This window comes from Urocitellus parryii, chromosome 9, assembly GCF_045843805.1.
Source record: "Urocitellus parryii isolate mUroPar1 chromosome 9, mUroPar1.hap1, whole genome shotgun sequence".
In the NCBI taxonomy this organism is placed as follows: Eukaryota; Metazoa; Chordata; class Mammalia; order Rodentia; family Sciuridae; genus Urocitellus; species Urocitellus parryii.
In genome coordinates, this window is record NC_135539.1 from 3196485 (window position 1) to 3212331 (window position 15847).

At 47.5% G+C, this 15847-nt stretch overlaps 1 protein-coding gene across 12 annotated transcripts in view; it reads right to left on the minus strand.

Annotated features, from left to right (window-relative positions):
* Positions 1 to 15847, minus strand: part of Rbfox1 (RNA binding fox-1 homolog 1) — a 300651-nt gene that overhangs the window by 41708 nt on the left and 243096 nt on the right. For 11 of the 12 annotated variants that reach the window (XM_026385676.2, XM_026385682.2, XM_077802830.1 and 8 more), the window contains exon 9: positions 10568 to 10700. In XM_026385676.2, coding sequence (XP_026241461.1) covers positions 10568 to 10700 — 133 coding nt within the window. Of the gene's footprint in view, positions 1 to 1047; positions 1088 to 10567; positions 10701 to 15847 lie in introns of all 12 variants that reach the window. The other variant, XM_026385686.2, reaches the window with a different exon arrangement.

The following is a 15847-nucleotide window of genomic DNA, read 5'->3' on the forward strand; positions in this document are numbered from 1 at the left end:
GAATAATAGAACTTGACTAAGTCCATCATTGATGGAGATTAATACTATGTCTCAAAACTGTAGTGATCTGAAATTCAAGAGGAATAAAATTAAATAACCAGTGTCTTTCTCATTTTCTAGGAAATGGCATCAATTTGATCAGAAATATAGTTTTATTTTTCTTTGTTATCTAGCCCATAAAACCACAAATATGATTCCACTGACTTATTTGAGGCTATTAGTGATAAAAATTATGTGATTTCGAGAGTCCCTCCCCAATACTGCCCACTTATTTTCAATTGTGTTTGTTTCAAGTAATTTTCTTAAAATTGATGTTTGTATTCTCATGTGGAAGAATCAATTCATCTAGGTGAATGTAGGTGAGTTAAACTATGGCCCCCATAATGAGAAACACCCTAGTCTTTTCTAAGGAGGAAAAGTTTGACAAAGTGGTACCAATTACTGAAAAATTAAAGCTGGGTAAATGTTCTGGGGAAATAGAATAAATGGTTGAAGAAAATAAGAAATTAATGTTCAAGTCTACATACATTTTCTGGGGAGATTTAGGTGTTTCTTGGTAAACTCATCCATGTTCAGAGACAGAGAGACTCTTCCTAGGGCGGTTTTGATAAGTTAATTATATTTATAAGGAAAGCATCAAGAATGGTAGCCATGAAAATACCGTTTAATCCTCTGTAGCTGGTAACTACAACTCTTCTCCTAAATATTATACCAAGAACACTCAGACCATATTGAGAACTCTGGAGACAGTTTCTTGGGGGATAGGGTCTTCCATTGGGCCCGGGAGAAGTGCTACCTTTTTTTGGGGGGGGGACTGTGTCAATTCTGAAGCTGATGAAGGAGTTAATTCCCCTCAAACAGCGAGGGATGCTTCCTATGAGCTCAGGAGCAGAAGTCTTTCTGCCTGGGAGGCGAGGCTCTGGGTTCGTTCCTACAGACCTGGAGGAGGAGGTCTGACTACACCGCATGGAGGTTTTTGCAGCAAACTTGTAAAAGGAATGACTCTGGGCAGAAACAAGGACGGCATGCACGTTAATGAATACTTACATAAATGTCTGCACCATAAAATCCATCCTGGTAAACAACACTGCAGGGTGCACACACAAAGAGAAACATCCATATTAGTGCATTTCCCCATGCGGACACGCCAACCCCTGCACGGGCCAGGTTAGTCTGGTCACAAGATCCGAAACACAGGAACCCAGGAGAGTTTTCACACTGATTAAGGAGGTTGGAGACAGCATGGGTCGATCACATCAGGACAATTAGGCTGGGGTTCGGGGCAGGTCCAGAATCGGCACGTTTGGCTGGGCACCCAGCTTCCTACTCTCTTGGGAGGAGGTATGGAGATGTGCAACTTGGAAACGCAAAGAGGATTGACATGTCTTGTGAGCGGCCCACACAGACACGAGCGTCTTAAGAGGTCAGAGTTTGCAGTCAGGCCACAGAGCTCCCCCCAAAACACAAAACAAAACATCTGTGTGAAAATAGGATTGCCATGGGGAGACACACAGAGTGCAGAGCTCTGACTATGGGTCTGAGCTGGAAGGCCCCCCGGAGCTGGGCAGGCTGTACTATGGTACTGGGTGATTCTATCAGCCACCCTTTCATGTGTATATGTGTGCAAGTATATTTTGTGCATGAGTGTATGTGTTAGTATGTGCAAGTGTATAGGAAAAGGGATATATGTGTGAACTTGTCTATATCACGCTCTGTGTATAAACACATTTGCATATCTTCATGAATGTGTGTCCATATCTGTATATGTATGCATGTGCTCTTACACACACGTGTGTTGCATGCATGTGTTATCTTTGTGCATTCACTTCGATTCAGACTAAGCAAAGTTTCACAAGATGATTCAACAAACCCAAACTCACAGGAGCTCTCTGATCACTGCCCATATACAGTCATCATCCCAGAAAGGAGGGACTTCAAAGGGGGAAGGAAGCGACCTTGCACTTCCTCACCTAAAGCAGCTCATAGGTCTGGGATCATGGGCACCTGACTGATATTTCCTAAGCAGTTTTTAAAACAGTTTGATGAGACTCAAATGCACCTTGCATGCCTCACAGATGTTGGTGAGAATGACCAGGTATCTGGAGTATAAAAATGTATATTTCTAAGTGTGCACTTTTCAGAGGATGGTGGTTGTTATTAATAACCTTCCCTTAGAGCCTCCAGGGAGGTTTCTAGATGATTTATGACTCTGGCAAAGGACCAGCCAGCCCCTCTGTGGAAGGGCGCCAGGCTTTGACACGGCAGGATTCCAGGAGAGGGCCCCACATGTAAGCCAAGCGCACTGATCTCAGGGCAGGTGCCCAGGACCCAGGCACACGCGCAGACACACACACGCCAGCGACACTGGTTTGCTGGAGAACACAGCAGTGTCTTCTCAGAGCCTTTTCGAGTCGATCCACTAAACCCCAACTGCCCTTATCCTTTAAATGTGGCAGGGATTTCACAGGCACAGCGCTCGGCTGTGTCCCTTGGATCCGGGAGGGCTGCGGTTCACGAGAGCCCTTGTCACACAGCGAAAACCCTAATCCGCGGTGCCAACGCGTGCGGCATCCCGAGCTGAGCTTTGAATTCCCTTTCAATGTTTCCAACATAAAAATGCAGCGTCTGTTGGGGGTCAGGAGGCAGGGTCAGCCTCCGCCACCGCGACGTGGAGCAGAGCTGATGGAACAGGCGAGCAGCAACTATTTAGTATGGCCCAAACCACAGAACGGGTGGTTCAGCCAAGCCCAGGGAGCCAGCCGCTGCCCAGCCCTTCTCCCCACCATGCCTCTGCACATGCGCTTGCCGGTGCTGCGGATGCCTTTTCTCTAAGTACCCTTGTCCACAAGCAAGAGGTCACCCTTCAAGGGCCAAGGGAGATGGGAGACACATGGGCACTCGGGTAAAATGTCAGCCTCCCCAATCAACAGTGCGCTGCCTGGGGCAAAGTTCTTAAGACATCTGAGCTTCATGTAGTTTGCAAAATGGGGAGAGATCAGTCTGTGTCCACCTCGAGGCACATGGTGCGCATGCGTGCAGGACTTCCTGAGCCAAGGCTTGCCAAGTAACGAGCGGCATGCAGAGCACCCTAGCTCCAGCTATCACCCTCTCTATGACCCAAAGCCCACCTGAAGCTGAGGTACTCCACCCACCTGAGAATACCGATATCAGAGTTTCAGACCCTCACCTGAGCTACTCATCAGTGCCACTTCAAATTAAAGACATCTGTGCATGTGCCCCACGTGGCCTTAGAAAGCTGCAGCCAAAGGGTCTCTCAGCGTCCCCTCTCTTGATGCCTGACACATTACTTCCTGCCTACAAGATGCAGAATGACTGTTCAGTGAGTTACGGACATATTTTACATGGGAGCTTGCACACCTAAAGATGGCGGAGGGTGACAGAGGATGGTTTAAGGACTCCAGACAGAATCACTAAGAGGTCAGGAGGAGGGAGTCCGGTCCCGGGTTTGCCTCTGCTTTGGTTGTTCACCAACAACAGCTGCTGTGCATGGAGGGGAGGGTGGGGAATATAGTTCAAGACTAAGCCCTCAACTAGGAGACCAGTGCAAGGGACTAGGCAGGAGGCAATCCAGGTGTGAACTATAGCCATTTTAATCACACACTAATCTGTATTTAGGAATGGGAAACAGTGGCTTTTTCTCAGTGTAGGTAGAATGTAGTCTGTCCCTGATCTTTTGTGAATAATGGAGAGAAAATCAAGCCTAGTCCCTGGGCACACAGTAGGGGCCCGAGTGGAGCCACTGGATAGGGCTGAGGCTGGCCTTCTCTGGGAACCTGGTCTCTCCTTACAACAGGCCAAGTTATCATGCACTGTGCCCAGTTGTACCTGTTTGCACCAACAGCTCCCAGAGTGAGAAAAAACACCCCTGAGGGTCACCTCCAGAAGGGTCCCTAGTTCCATGCTCTGTCCTCCTCCGTGGGTCACGGTAAACTGTTTTGGGGCTGTGACATCCCAAATATATGAGACACTAAAGCAGGAGAAGCTGCAGTCTACCTGCCTCATGTCGACACAGCTAAACAGATAGAACAGGAGGGCCAGCGCTCTGTCTCGGAAAGTTCACTGTGCTCTGAGCCACAGCTGAACCTGCCCTCACTGAGTGTAAAGGCAGTGGAGCCCACAGTCACAGCCAGGCACATAAAGAGGACCCTGCGGCTGTGATGCTCACTGCAGGAGGGGGAAGAGGTGTCCTGAGGGAGTCTTAGAAGGAGGCGGGCCACCCGCAGAGACAGAGAAGGCTGAGACGGTGACACAGAGCTCTAAAAGCTTTAGCTGGGAAGACCCAGAGGAAGGGCAGGGCCCGCCAAGGGAAGAGCAGGGCGGGGCCCAGCGGCCGAAGCTGTCTGGCTCCTTGAAGGGCCTGGAGGAAGGGCTTCATTATAGCTGCAGGGTCTTCACCAGCCACCAGAATGTGGCAGCTTCATGGAGAGAAGTGTTCCAAAAATTCTAGCTGCCTTTCTGAGCCACACCAAGAAGGGGTTGCTTGTTGTTTTACCAAGTTTAGCAAAGGCATGGTGTGACAGCAGTGAGGGAGGGGCGGGGAGCCAGCTTCAGGACCACCCTAGAAACTGGGGAGCCAATGCGGCCCTCCTCGTTGGTGGATGGAACCACACTGCCTAGTGAAATGCCTTGGGTTTTTCTCTTGAGTTATGAGTCACTGTCACTCACAGGCACCATGGGACAGTCCCTGGTCTCACACTCCGTGTCAACCCCCATTGTACCCTCCTAACACTCCTATGCCGTGGATAATGCTACCATCTCCTCTTTAGACACAAAGGAGCAGAAACAAAGAGAGCCGGTCCTGGCGTGGCTGGGATTCTGGCCCGGGGAGTTTGGCTGCACAGCCCAAACTCTTAACTACATGGCAGGCATCAGTGGTCAAACTGGAACATGCTTCAGAGTCCCCTGGAGGACTGACTGAAACACAGATGGCCGGGCCCCATGCCCAGCCCAGAGGTTCTGATTCAGTCCATCTGGATGGGGAGGGACATCTAAGAATTTGCATTTCTAACAAGTAATAGGTGATGCTGATGCTGCCTGTTCGAGGGCTAAGAGGATCATTGCTGTATGAAACATCATCCCCAAGTGTAACTCTATGTGTGCAAAAAAACCTGAAGCCCAGCCTCCTAGGTCCTACTCTAAAGGAATTGCTGGGTATGGGAAAGCTCTTACGAAAGTATCATACTATTTTCAAGAAGGTGTCCAAATGTGTTTGTAAAGCCTCATCAAACAGGTGCACTTAAAATATCAGATATGTAGGGAAAGAAGGACAGGGAGTCCATGTCCAGGATGTAGCCATAGATAAACCACAGCTCAGTCACAAGAGAAGAAGGGGCTGTCATGCATTGAACAGGTGCCATCCTATTTGAATGCAGAGATGGTCTGTCTAGTCATGCAAAGGTAATTGTATTGCTTGTCAGTCACTTTGGGCCTGCAATATGCTCTTGCAAGAACATAATGCAAATGTACATCTCATTTTCTTAGAAAAGTAATAGCAGTGGTTAAATATTTGGATGAATGCAAGCAGGGGATGATTGTACTATAGCAAATTGGTTTACTTAAAAAAATAGAAAAAAGAAAGACTGAAGGTATAGAAATGCCACAAACTATACGATGTGCTTGTGTAATATAATATATACTAACCACGAATATATTTTTGTAGGAAAGGCTATTTAAAACTTCTCCACCCTGCTGCCCCTTCTAACAGGAAAATAAATTAAATTTTTGAATGTGTTCAAATATAGCTATTTGTGAATGGCTATCAGGTGGGTCTATGAACTCACTCCTATTTGTTGGAATTGTGTATTTGTACACAAACATTCTCAGGGAAAATGCATATTTGTTATCAGATTATCCAAGGCATCTGTGAAATTCACTCCCTTTTCCCCAAAAGCTTTAAAAACTACTAGTCTATAGTGTTTGCCTATACATCCACTCAATTAAGAGAGGTTTTTGTTATATTTAAAACCGGCTAAGAAACTAAGTAAAAAAAAAATGACACTAGAAACACCCACCCCATACACATGCACATACACACACATTAAAAAAGAAAGAAAAAGAAAGAAAGAGAGAAAGAAAGAGAGAAAGAAAGAAAGAAAGAAAGAAAGAAAGAAAGAAAGAAAGAAAGAAAGAAAGAAAGAAAGAAAGAGAGAGAAAAAACTATAGAGAGTTTTGGAAAGTATTATGAGAATAGGTAATGGTAACTTTTGTTCCTAATGTTGATATGAAATGAAGAAGTTCTTCAGCATCAGATAAAACAGACAGTCAGAAAGATAAAATAAGAAGGTATGACTGGTTTACAGAAAGATGTCTCATGATCCCAGAGATGGGGCACAGGGGCTCTCTAGGACTCAGTGTGACAGCATTCCCAAAGGAGCTATTTGTGGGTTTAATTCTTGCCCTGACCAACTTTATGACGTTCCTCCTGGGATAATACCACTTCTTTCTTAGACCCAACATGACCCAGAGTCACCTCAAAATAGTGTCCGAGGTAACTCTGGAAGCTGTATGTAAGAATGTCATGATTAAATAACCAAGAAAGTACAGAATACCTTGCTTGAAGGTACCTAGAGGAGGAAGGCCAAAACCCTGTAGCTAAGGCAGGATGCTGAGGTTTAGAATAAAAAAAAAAATACCTTGCAATGATGCCCATCACTTAAGAGATTCTCTCAAATGTGAGTCATGGGAAGAGGAACTGGACATTGTCACTTGGCTATCAAAATAGAGTTCGGGATCAAATCCAAGGAGAAATATGGAAAACCTCATCCATTCAGCTGAGAGTGTTCACTAGTTGAATTCTTAGTCTCAAACCATAACAATCCAGGCGCCTCTGTCCAAAACCATCTCTGTGGGTTTGGGGTAATGGAGGTCTGTGAACAGCACAGACCTCAAGAGTACATGGGGTCAGAGACATAGAATTTGCCTGTGAACTCAACGCGGGCAGAAGGGGGCTTCAAGGAAGATAAGTGCATTAGCTACTGACAAAAAGTCAGTCATTGCATCTGCACCAACAGAAGTTGCAAGCCACCAAACAAGAGCCCTGTTTGTAAGAGCCCTTACGAGGGTCTTCCTGTTTCACCCTCTCTCAACCCTGGGGGACGGGAAGGTCCATTCTTCACTCTCCTACTGATGAAACTAGAGGTTGATCAAGCTCCCCAGGGTCTTTTCAGGACTGGGAAAGTCCCCAAGGATGCTATTTTCTAAGTCACACCCCTTCTCCTCCATTCAGGCTGCAGTCAACAGGCAGAGTGCTTGCCCCAGGAGAGATGATCAAGCATGATGTTCCTGGAGGTTTCTGTCTATTCATGTAAAAGAAAACAGAAGAGGGCCTCCTCGCAGCCCATGTCTTCACCTGCTAGGAGGAACAGGAAACGGATGAGGGGAAGGGCATCCTGAGTCAATCTTTTTTGTGTCAGTTTCTTAATGTTGGATGCCTCCAAGGGCCTCCCAGGGCTCCACAAAGGTAACTACGGAGGTTCTACAAGGCCCTCCCTATCTTCCAGGAGAAAAAAATACAGAAGCCATGTGACCTAGGATAGATTATGAAAAAATTTGGCTGGAACTTTATGACAATATAAACTCAGAATGGATGCTTCATGAAGAACAGTTGGCAGTGAGATGCATGTTCAAGTTGTGACAGTCAGAAATATAATTGTTCCCGGATAAATGCAGATCACTAGGAGAGGTCTTAGAAAAGATGGAGACCACTGCACGTGGGACGGAATCAAGGACCAAGATCTCAAAGTGCCGATTTAGGAAATGTTGGGACTGAAACACGTCCCTGATCTCCTCTCTTCGGGGAAGCCCTGTCTGAACACTCAGGCTGGGCTAGGGACCCTTCCTTGGTGCTCATACACTACCTTACCATGTCTGTTGAAAAGGTTAGCCTGTATGTCGGCTCCTAGCCCAGCTGGAAGGATGCCTCTGCGGGTGCTACTGGTCTCTGCACCTTTCATGCAGAGTGTGGGTGTTGAGCTGAGGGGTTTGGAAATGAGAGCCACAGGACACCCACACTAGCTCTAAGCCACCTGAATCCTGAGGCTGGCGCTTTCTGGAAACAGGAGCCGCTTTCCCACCTTTCCTTCCTATTCAGCTCAAAGTCAGGGCCCTCTCTCCTCCAGCCAACCCCTGCTCTATGTCCCACCTTGTTCTCCTCTTTAATGTGACTAGCTGCCCTCCTGAAGCCTAGGCTGCAGGGAACAGCAAGGAAAGAGAACCTTCCTTTTGGGTGCTGCCGTGTACTCTGGGCAGCCTGTAAGCCAGGGAAATGCCCAGGCTGCCCTCTGAATTTCCTTTCCACCAGTACTCTGCTCTTACCAATTCTTACAGACCTGAACCCTTCCTCCAACACACACACACACACACACACACACACACACACACACACACACACACCAGCCCTGTTCTTCCTCCTAGCCCCCAGAGGAGTATTCTCTTTCTCGTAAGTATGGTTTCAGAATTCCAGCCATACTACTGTTAGGAAAGAGGTACAACTTAGCACTATAACCAAAATGTTCAGGCATATCACAGGAATATTCAATGGCACCCCATCCAAAGTAGTTACCAACACACGGTGTACCATTTGGAAATGGCTGCCTCTCCCTGGCGAACGTGGCATTAATTAGTTATGCATGGTAATTCCCAGAAAAGAGCACATTCTTTATAAGTTAGTAAATTTCAATTTTATGGCAGGTGTGTTGAGATGTTTTTATAAATTGTTCGTGTGAGGATAAGCCGTACAATTTTACTTTATTATTTTTCTTCTGCCCAGTACAGTCATGAGATACTGACTGAGGGTATATATACTGAAAAGCTACAATTACTATGTACCAAGATAAGATAACGATTTTCAGACAAAATAATGTGGCATAAATGTGCAATTTTGCATTTATGGCTTATGAATCTTGCTTTAGCAATTACGTGAGCCCAGAGGATAACTTGGCTTTTTTCCCTTCATAACTCACTGTGTGACCTTGGGAATAACAAATCTTTATTTCTGCATTTCTAGTCCTATAAAATGGGTTCAATACTATGGGGCTGCAATAAATATTAAACAATCAATGATTGCTCATAGTGGGGACACATAAGGCTCAGGACATACAGATGCATTTGGGGGTATGGGGAGGATTTAGAGCCAGTTTGTTCTTGGTTTCTTATGATTCGTTATCAATTTTTGCTCATTTTGTCCACTGAGGAACTCAGACTCAATTCTAGTGGCTTAGACAAGACACTGGATGCACGTGGCCTTATCTTTTTACCTCTGTGTTCCCTTCCCAATGATGATTTCATCAGGTTTCATTTCATTATATTCCCAACTTTGTTTCTTTGTTTTTGAAACACTTCAAATGTTCTGTTTTGGAATGGGCAAGATATGAATAAATAATGACAAGAGTATTGCCCTTTGTCATCAGTATAATAGATGATCTAGGCTAATTCGTATTTTCTAAAAGATTTATAAGCAGAAAAGCTTTTAAGAAAATGCATTTAACCCTTTACATGCAGTCTTAAATGTCGTCAAGGACCAGAAACCAGGCACTGGTCAGGGGAGCCTCACGGGGGAGGGTTCCTTTGGGTACAGCACAGTTTCTCAACCAGCATTCTGAACCTGGAGCAGGACTGTCTTGTGGACTAGGGGATGTCTGGCAGCAGCCCTGGCTCTGCTGGATAGATGCTATTGCCCCTCTCCATTCCTTTTGTGGCAAACAAAGTTCTCTCCAGACCTTGCCAATATTCTCTGGTCTCAGCTACTGCCCGAGGACCATCCCTCCTTACCCTACCCCAGAGGTGCAGGAATTTGCTACCAGGATCCTAGCAGAAGGGCAGAGAGCGCAGCACTTCAGGATTGTCCCCCACTGAGTCCATCACATTTTGCCTGCTTGGTTTTGTTTCTGAGCATCCACCACCATTGCTGGGTATTTACTTGGCAATCTCAAAATCCATGCACAGAAGGACCACAGGGGCAGCAGAGAACAACTCGATTTGCAAAATCCCCACAGAGGAGGAAGGAGGGCTTGTGCCATTTTGGACAATGGAACTAAAAGGCATATTAATTCCAATTTCATCCAAGTCTTCCATTTTTGCCTTTGACTCAACACCTAATTGTGTCAGGGAAAGGTTCATAAACCTGGAAGAGCAAGATGTCTTTGGGGGAGGGGCACAAGACCACCCCAGTGATTTTTATGTATGAAAAGCCTCATGTCCCTTTGAATTCAAGGGGCAAATCTGGTCCAACCTCCTTAATAACCAGATGTTTGCAATCATCAGAAATACATCTTTGGCTGTAACCATTTCTCTGTTCTCCAGCATTCAGTCTCAGCAAATTTACATAACAGCACGTGACATGTAGAACGCTTAAAGGCACCGACCATGACAGGACAAATTACACTCATTTTTCAATACTCTTTGCAAGGTGCTCCGCTGCAGGCGCGCGCCGGGCTGCATGCTGGGGCGGTTCTGGTGGGCAGTCAAGACCATCATGCGCTCACAAACACTCCGTGCCTCTGGGGGTAGGGCTGGTGCAGGGAGGCCCGTGGGGGGCTGCATCACTTACCCGCCATAGGCCGGGATAGGGGGTGGGGGCGCCGCGGCCCTGAAGGTGTTGTACACGGTGCGGCCGCGGCCTCGCAGGTGCGCCCCTCGGTAGGCGGCTGCCGCGGTGGCAGCTGGATACGGGAAGCCGGGCACTGCGGAAGAGAGAACAGAGCAAATGCATGAGACCCACCCTGCCCTTGAGGGGTCTGCTCCCAGGACCCTAGTCCCTGCAGCGCCAAGGCAGCTCCAGCCCCCCCCAGGAGTTAGGAGGACAGAAGCAGACAGCAAGGCTGAGCCCCAGGACCATCTGGTGAGGAGGACATACAGCATGGTTCCCTCTGCCCAGGAGGATGTGGTCAACCACAAACATTTACAAAGAATTCTAAGAATAGGAAAAAGACTCACTGAAAACTTAATTTTTTTTAAAAAAGGTAGATTGCAAGGTGTATTTACCAACATCTCAGTATACATATATTTATGTATATACATATATATGCATTATATACATGCATGTATTCATGTTTCTAGTGCACAGTACACATGTGCAGACATGCATGTATGTATGTGGGTAAATGTGCATGTAACTGAATATGAATATATGCATACAAGTACAGCTATATCTGTGTGCATATGAATATACATACATGTTTTTATAGACATTAACACATATTTCATACACTAGTGGCTATTTCTGGGGCAGAATTGCAGAAGAGTTTATTCATAACCCTCCCTTTTCTCATTTTTATGTATTTTTTCACATTTCCCTTTAGGTCCATATGACTTGTCAAAATTTTTTAATTGAAGTATTCCTATAGACACCTCTATGTGTCTTGAGTACACAAATCACTCATCTTGCCCCTAAATAGATGGTTATTAGCATATCAGGAGCCCCCAGATCTCCTACACAGCTTTTAAAAGCAAACACACCCCCTTAAGCTATAATCAGAAATGTCTGGGAACTCAACTCTCGGGAGAGGGTAGATGGAGTTTTCTTTCCTGGGGGAAATTCTCTGAGTCACTTGAGTCAGGAGAGAAGGTACTCCTGACAATTCCTTGAGGCCTCTACCTGGGAGGTCCTCCCTCCCATCGCAGGAGCCTCCAGGAGCCAGTTCTGTGCCCAGTGGCTTCTCTGAACTTCACGATGCTCTCTCCCTATGCCGACGGAGCCTGTCCCAGCATAGCAGCCAGCCGCTTCCCCAAACCACATCCCATGCAGGGGTACATTCTTGGAAAAATACATTTGAGAAACTATGGTCCCAGGAGAACCATAGCAGAAACTCAGAAAGGCCTTCTGAGAAGGAAGCTGGTGGACTCAACCCACTGGATTGATTCCCTTGGCCAGGCTTCCCCAGAAGCCCTGGCCTCCCCGGTGTGTTAGATGCCTGCTGTGCTGAAGTGTGTCTCCACACTGCCAGGTGGGCTTGTCTCCCTCCTCCCGTCTCCTTCGGGAGTGCAAGCTTTCCATCTCACGTCTGCTCCCAGCCCTTCCCTGGACCCAGGCATGGCTTGTGGAAGGAGCACAGAGGAAAAATGGACGTTGGAAGGAAAATGGAAAGTCCACTCCAGAGACCGGAATCACTAGCTGCTACCTAGGAGGCTGGCGGGCGGCCATGTAGTGACCAGGGTGCTCTGAGAATCACCCTCTACTCACAGGCAGAGTAGGCTTGTCCCTACCAGGTGGCCAGCAGGGTGGAGGGCAAGTAAAATTCCCCACAGAAGCAATTCCCCAATGCATCCCCCTTCTGAACTGGAATAGCACCCTGGGGCTTGAAGGGGAGACCAACTGGCTATCCTGATCCAAAATTCAGCGCCTGTTCTAGAACGGCAAACAGACTCTACCCCGTCTTTCCCTTACAGTGTTGGTAAAATGAGAACATCGCAGGGCCAAGCCAGAATGACTTCATCTTCTGTTTGTATCTGAGAAGACCATGAAGGTTATTTTTAACTTTTTATTATTGTGGTTAAAGACAAACCATGCCGTTTTATTCAATTCTCTTGCCAGCCCCCAGCACCTGAGTTTCCTGGATCGCATTTCAACCCACATGCCAGAAGCCACGGTGGGCTGAGTCTTAATGGGGAGTGTGAATCTTAACACCATCAAACCTCAGCAGCAGGGACAGGACATGGGAGACACTGCTTCAGGACTGGGCAGGAAATGAGTGGCCACAGCTTTGACTCCAGGTCTACCTTGCAGCATTTCAGACACTACGTCTTCACAGGCACACTCTGGATTTTGAAATAAAGAAAACGAGCCACACACAATCTGTCCGGCCAGCTGGCTGCAGCTTGTGTCCTGGTGAGGACACAGGGTGATCATGCTGACCCATTCATCCTCACCGGCTCCTGGGCTGCAGGAGCCACAAAAGACCCCTCTCAGCAACGAACAGGTTTTACAATGATTCTTGGAGGATTTAGCTGTTGAGGGGGAATGTGCACCAGAAGCTGAGCCACCGGGCGAGGGGACAGATGCTATTGAGTGGAGCCAGGATTCCATTTTGTGCCCTCTTGGTTCCAGGGAGAAACACGTCTTTCCCTGCAGCAGGAGGTATTTACAGGTAGGTCCTCCTAGCAGGCTCTCTGGGCTCCTCTGAGCAGGAGGACGAGAGGGATCCTTGTTGGGTTAAAGGGATGAAGACGGAAGAGCACTTCCCTGCAGAATGTGCCCTCCCTGGGAGGTGAAGGCCCTGGGCAAAACCTGGAGCTGCAGAGACCGGGCCAGAGGCCTCCTGGACAGCAGCTCTGTGGTGCTGGTTGTCCGTCCAGAGCTGGCCCTACTGAGCCATCGGGATCAAGGAGCTGCCCTGCCTTCTTCTCATTCTTGCTCTCTCCTCCCTCCCTCCCTTTCTTTCTCCTCTCCTTTCCTGGATTTCCTTCCTTCTAATCCTTCCTTTCCAACTTTTTTTTTTTTTTCAAATTTCCTTTGAAGACCACTGCCCTGATCCTCCAGTGGCACATGTGAAGCCAGGTCTCCTGGGTCACAGAAGCGAAGGACAGTGCCCCTCACTGACCAGCAAAGGCTGGGAGGTGGGGCTGCCCCTCCTGTGTTCTGACTTAGAGGCGTGGCCTGGCACCCGCAGGTATCAGGTACCTCAACCTTGAGGCCAACCAAGGTAGACTGAGTCCCTGGGGGAGAGTAGGGCCCCTCTTCACCGTCCACCTTCTGTTACAGGGTCCTGTGGGCAGGTGGCCTGCACACAAGCTGCAGGACACACGAGGGGACTGACGTCTGGCTGGCAGTCGGGACCCCTGGAAAGCTCATTTCTACTTCCCCACTGAGAGGTGCCTGGAGGGTCCAGACGCAGCACATGACTCTGAAGGAAGGAGGGGCTGCTGGACCAATCAGAGCCTCGATCCCCCTCCACCTACAGCCACACGCCCTGCAGAACAGATGCCAGAGTTTGGAAACGGCCCTGGTTCTGGGAAGCCCAACTTCCCCGACAAGTAGTACCTAGTGAAAGGCCTTCACCCCTTGGCTCCCTCCAGAGTCCCGACCAGCAATGCCCCGTGAACACGATAACCGGGCACAACAGGGAACGCAGAGAACAACAATCTGCCCCACCCCAAACTCCTCAGATCTGTGGCTGCACCTTCCCTGTTAGAGGATTTCCCCCAGTGGCTGGGTTAGGGCTGGGTTATTAAAGTGGCTCTCTTGTCGTACCACGAAGGCCAATGCTCAACTTCAAGGACAAAATAAAACCCCCCACAACTGTTTATCAAGCTTCCCGTAGGCTCCATAGGAGATGGATGGAGCGGATAGTTTTCTTCCGTGGCTATTGGACGCGGCAGTTTGTAGATGCTGGGACATGGCTAAAGGTGTGTTTTAAGCAGTAATCTGAACAGATGATTCTGATACAGATTCAACAAGACCAAAATGTCATGGCATGACACTTTATATATGTTTTTTGAGTGAAAATCCTGAGTTCCCAGCATGTGGGAGACGAGAGAGCAAACCCACAGGTCCCTCTTCAACTTCATCCAGCATGAATCACAATGAAAAATCTGTATTGTTGTAATGAAAAGTAGATTTATCTCAAAGAAAAGGAGGCAGGAGTTTTGGAGCACGTGCACCTCTTACTGACGCATGGCGGTTCCCAGCCTGCCCCTCTCACTCATCAGCAAGATTTACACCAGAGCATATCTTGTGGACCTTAGGGGAGTAACCACCTCATTCGTGGGAAGAACTCCTATAGGATGGGATGCAAAGAGATGAAATTTTAGGAACAAAAATGGGAAGCTTGCTGTGCAGGGTACAAGGACCAAGCCAATCAGCATTTGGAAATGGGACATGTGTGGGTGTATCAACAAGCCAAATGGGCCCTTTACCAAGTTGTCCGCTGCTCACTGCCCATCTCCCCCTGGAAGACAAAGCCCCACCTCCCACAACTCTGCATTCAATGTATTTACAGTGACTCACGCGGCTCCTCCCCCTCTCTTTTACGAACATGGTGCTTACCTTAGAAAATAAACACAAATGAGCTCATTTCACCAGCCTAGAAATCCCCAGAGAAGAAACACAAAACCAGTGGAAAATACTTGAGGGTTATAAACTGCATATTAAAGTTTTAGAGCTCTGGGAGAGATGGGAGAATAGCAGATGCAAAACCCAACAGGGGGGCAGATTCTGCATCAAAGCCATAAAAATATACAACCGCTTTAATGGGCAATTATTCTTTGCATTTGTGCTCTGGTTTGAATTTGCATGAGATTGCCAGATGCCCTGGTAAAGGTGTGCCATCAGAGCGGATGGGGGGGCTCTCTCTTTGTCTCACACCTCCTCTCCATTTGCTTCCCCAGTGAAACCTTTCCCACCATAGGCAGGTTGGAAGACAGAGAGAAGCACATGCTAATTTGAGGTGGAACTGTTCTGTGGGTAATTTATGGAAGGGAACGTTCGGTCACACAATCCCGGGGGTGTAGATGCACTTTCAACAGCAGGTTGGGGTTTTGCAGGATCCCCTCGAGGGGACTCCCATTCCATGTGCCGGACCATAAATTAAGAAGTGGCAGCACACGCAACAGACCAAGGCTACATAAACAGCCAGCCTTAGCTTCCGGAGCAGCAATTTCAGAGGCAGGGCATTGTGTGATAAACATCGAGAGGAACAGTCAAGAAAATCTGATTATTTTTCCAAATAGCAAAACAAAAGAAAACAAAACAACAACAACAACAAAACGTTTACTTCTGTTTTCAAAATGAATCTCAAAGTACATCAAATCGGTCTGTGATACAGTGCTTACATGTGACTAGGTCAGTCTCTTTAAATAGCATTAGATGGAAAATTTGATATGATAGAGCATA